This window comes from Aotus nancymaae, unplaced genomic scaffold, assembly GCF_030222135.1.
Source record: "Aotus nancymaae isolate 86718 unplaced genomic scaffold, 86718_ANA_hifiasm-v0.15.2.pri h1tg000053l, whole genome shotgun sequence".
NCBI classification, from domain to species: Eukaryota; Metazoa; Chordata; class Mammalia; order Primates; family Aotidae; genus Aotus; species Aotus nancymaae.
The window spans coordinates 9,961,835-9,965,713 of NW_026988467.1; the positions used below are offsets into that span (position 1 = coordinate 9,961,835).

A 3,879-nucleotide genomic window follows, 5' to 3' on the forward strand; every position below is an offset into this window, starting at 1 on the left:
TCTTTATAAAATTTTTCAAAATAAAAAATGATAGCACTGATTTCAAGGAGTCCCTTTAGCTTCCACAGGCGTGTCAGTTGTGGGAACTGAGAATGTAGGCTGTGTGGGGCCACATGACATCCTCATTCCCATTGTATTAGGGTGGTAAGTGACAAGAAATATTTTCTCAAAAAGGTGAAGCTTAGCTTTCCGGATCCCCAGCAACGCTTCCCAGGACTACGGAGATGCAGTGCAGCAATCGTCAGAAATGAATGGGCTAGTGTCACCTTGCCCCTCCTCATTGTTTGGAAGATATTCTTCATGGTGCCAGCAGGGGCAGAATTACGGATTTGTGTCCAGAAAGTGCAGAGTGGAACTGGGGTGAACTAGTTACTTATCCACCTCCGCCCGAGCAGTGACGTCGGCACTAGGAGATGATGATGAAGTGATGTGATCTGCCATAAGAATGATGCTTTTTCTCTAGAATTTTTCCTCGCATATTCATCAGGATGAGCCTCCAGTCCCCACCGAGACTCCTGGAGCTGGCTGAGCAGAGTCTGCTGAGGGACCAGGTCTTGGCCATCCCCACCCTGGAGGAGCTGCCCAGGGAGCTCTTTCCACCACTGTTCATGGAGGCCTTCACCAGGAGATGCTACGAGACCCCGAAAAGGATGGTGCAGGCCTGGCCTTTCGCCCACCTCCCTCTAGGGTCCCTGATGAAGTCGCCTCATTTGGAGACCCTGCGAGCTGTGCTGGAGGGCCTTGGTGCACTGCTTGCCCAGAAGGTTTGCCCCAGGTGAGGTGACCCAGCTGGCCAGGAGGGGAGGGCCCAGGCATCCAGGGTAGGGTTAGTAGGGTCAGAAGGAGTGGGAGGCCCAAGGGTAGTCCAGAGGCTTCTGAATGGTGTGGGGAGGAAGCTCAGAAAGGGCCTGGCCATTGCCCAGCTCCTCTGGGAAAGGACTGCTCACCATGTAGGTTCTACTGAAGGATCAGGAGCCTGGCCCTCCCGGTGGCAATTAAAGACACTGGCAGTGGGGACCAGGCAGCTTCCAACAGGAGAAAAAGAGATGGAGAAAACAGAGAGAGTGGGAGGAGCAGCAAGGAGGGGAGTCGCTGATGTCCAGGATGTGGATAAAACTCAAATCCCTGTCTAAAATTGGAGCGTTTCTTCTCTTTTACCCACAGATGGTGGAAACTACACGTTCTGGGCTTATGTAATGTAAATGAGAACTTCTGGAGCCCCTGCAGCCTCCCCAGAGGCCCTGAGGAAGAGACAAACAGCAGAGAACTGTCCAGGCCGGGCAGGCAGCAGCCCTTGACGGTGCTCCTAGACCTCTGCTTCAAGAACGGGACGCTGGATGAATGCCTCATCCACCTCTTTGAGGCATTGCAGAGTGGGGCAAGCAGAGACAAGGCTTACTACACGTGCACTGCAAGGAGCTGCAGCTTTTTGGAATGTCCACTCACAGTGTCATAGAGGTCCTGAACAGGGTGGGGCTAGACTCTATCCAGGAGGTGAAGTGTGCCGCCCCTGGGAGCTCTCCATTCTTGTAAGGTTTGCCCCTTACCTGGGCCAGATGAGCCATCTCTGTAAACTTGTTCTCTTTAACATCTATGTCTCTGCCTGCCTTCCCCCAGACAAGAAGGAGCAGTGCGTCACCCAGTTCACCTCTCGGTTCCTCAAGCTGGACTACTTCCAGAGCTTTATGTGCACTCTGTCTGCTTCCTCGAAGGCCACCTGGACCAGCTGCTCAGGTGAGGAAGGATGGTGAGCTTTCTCTGCAGGTCACAGTGAACACCAGGGGGCATCTACCTTGATCCAGCCTATGGGGAGGTAACAGTAAAGAAGACACTAGAATGTCCATGCATTGTCCTGTTGGAGGCTCTGTCCGGAAATGTGTATCACACAACCATCCGAACACAGGCAGAGGAATCCCCTCGGGTAAATGCTGTAGAGAGGGTGCCATTCTGGAAAGTGAGCTACTGGAAAGTTAAGATCTCGTGAGGATGCAATTGTGAATTCTTCCTGAGGTCATGTGCCTAAGGTAAGATGATGGGAAATAGGGAAGTGAAGAGGGCACAGAAAAGAGAATGCCCATCAAACCTGCACATTTCAAATACCAGCTCTGTCCTCATCAGCTTAGTGAACACGCGTGATCCTGTCTCTACCTCCCTGTCATCAAAATGTTTTGAGCTCCAGGTCAGGTAATTAATACACAGGTAATGCATGATGTTGAAAGAAAGGGTGAAGGAGCAGGAGTGAAGAATCGTAAAAGCGATCGATGGTTTGCTGATGATACAGGCATTTCAGGGACCCCTGCAGCCTGCCCACCCCAGTTGAGATTGCAGGATCCCGCCTGGTTTGTCCTTTATGCCTGTGTCTCCACTGTGCTCCTGTGGCCCAGAGATGTGGTTTTCTTCCTGACAGATGAGGAAAGGGAGACTTGGACTTCATGGACTTGACCCAGTCACCCAAGTGATGGTGAAGGGATTGAGCGTCAATTGGGACTGCCCTGAATGAGCAGCATCTCCATCCAAACAAAACCTGGATGGGGACTATGCTCAAATGAACAGAGCAACCTTGGGTTAGAAACAGGATCGTCTTCCACCCTGAGGTCATCCCCAACACCCTCCTCTAACTCCTCCTCATTCTCTCCCAGGTGACTTCAGGTCCCCTTGGAGACGGTTGTAATGACCGGCTTCCTGCTGTCAGATTCGAACTTGAAGCATCTCTCTTGGTGCCCGAGCATCTGTCAGCTAAAAGAGCTGGACCTGAGGGGCATCACACTGACCCATTTCAGCTCTGAGCCCCTTGCAGTTCTGCTAGACCAAGTTGCAGCCACGCTGCAGACCCTGGATTTAGAGGACCGTGGGATCATGAACTCCCAACTCAGCATCATCCTGCCTGCCCTGAGCCGCTGCTCCCTGCTTGGTATCTTCAGCTTCTGTGGGAACCTCATCTCCATGGCTGCCCTGGAGAACCTACGACGCCACATCATCGGGCTGAGAAAGCTAAGCCTGGAGCTGCATCCTACCCCTCTGGAGAGTTATGACACCCAAGGTGCTCTCTGCTGGGGGAGATTTGCTCAACTGGGGCTGAGCTGGGGAAGATACTGAGGGACTTAAGGCAGCCCAAGATCACTGTGTTCAGTACCGTCCCCTGCCCTCGCTGTGGTGTCAGGGCCTCCTATGTCCTGGAGTCCCGTTACTGCCTCTGTTGAATGCCTGCCCATCAGGGTGGATAGATTTCAAGCTTTCTTCTGGTGCTCTGGGAACCGAAATCCAGGCCATGAGTGCATGGTAAAGGGAGCACAGACCCATCATTCCAGATGCCTGCTCAGTGTGAACGGGAAAGGGAAAGGGATGCAGCAGGGGTGGGGCTGGGGAAAAGTTGACTTGGAGTTGATGGGATCTTTAGAGACCCGTGTCCCAGAGAATCAGAAATGGGAAACTGAATTGCTAGGGTGAGAATCAGTAGGAGACGCACATGAGAGAGTTTCCCCTGCACAGATGCTTGTACAGAAACAGTCAGAAATCAAAGGAAACTGAGTGGAAACTGTCTGGTGTCCTCCATGATTGCTTAACGTAGCTTAACAATTTAAATCTAAAAAGCTCCAGTTACTGATGGCAGAAAGGAGGTACTGATTTGTTTGTGACTAATGAGGTTCAGCTCCCGGAAATCAAGGCATCAAAATGGAATTTGATCACTTGGATCAAATTTGATCATTTGGATTATTTTTTTTTAAAGGTCTCCATTTTGTGTTGGAGATCATACTAGATGGGTGTTTTCTTCCACGAGCTTAGGATTCTCTTGCCTGAATTCCTCTTCAACCATCTCACTGTAATTTGCTATTACTGGGTTTCCCTGTGGTCTCTGCTAGTGACTCTGGTGGTCCTTTT

The 3,879-nt window shown here is 51.3% G+C and overlaps 1 protein-coding gene across 1 annotated transcript; it reads left to right on the top strand.

The window, feature by feature from the left end:
- Positions 1 to 488: 488 nt before the first annotated feature.
- Positions 489 to 3,200, top strand: LOC105731744 (PRAME family member 12). The gene is given in 9 exon segments (XM_012473616.2): positions 489 to 775; positions 1,165 to 1,212; positions 1,214 to 1,275; positions 1,278 to 1,360; positions 1,363 to 1,492; positions 1,495 to 1,677; positions 1,680 to 1,734; positions 2,640 to 3,067; positions 3,070 to 3,200. Coding segments are annotated over 9 exon segments (1,407 nt in total).
- The last annotated feature ends 679 nt before the right edge of the window (positions 3,201 to 3,879 follow it).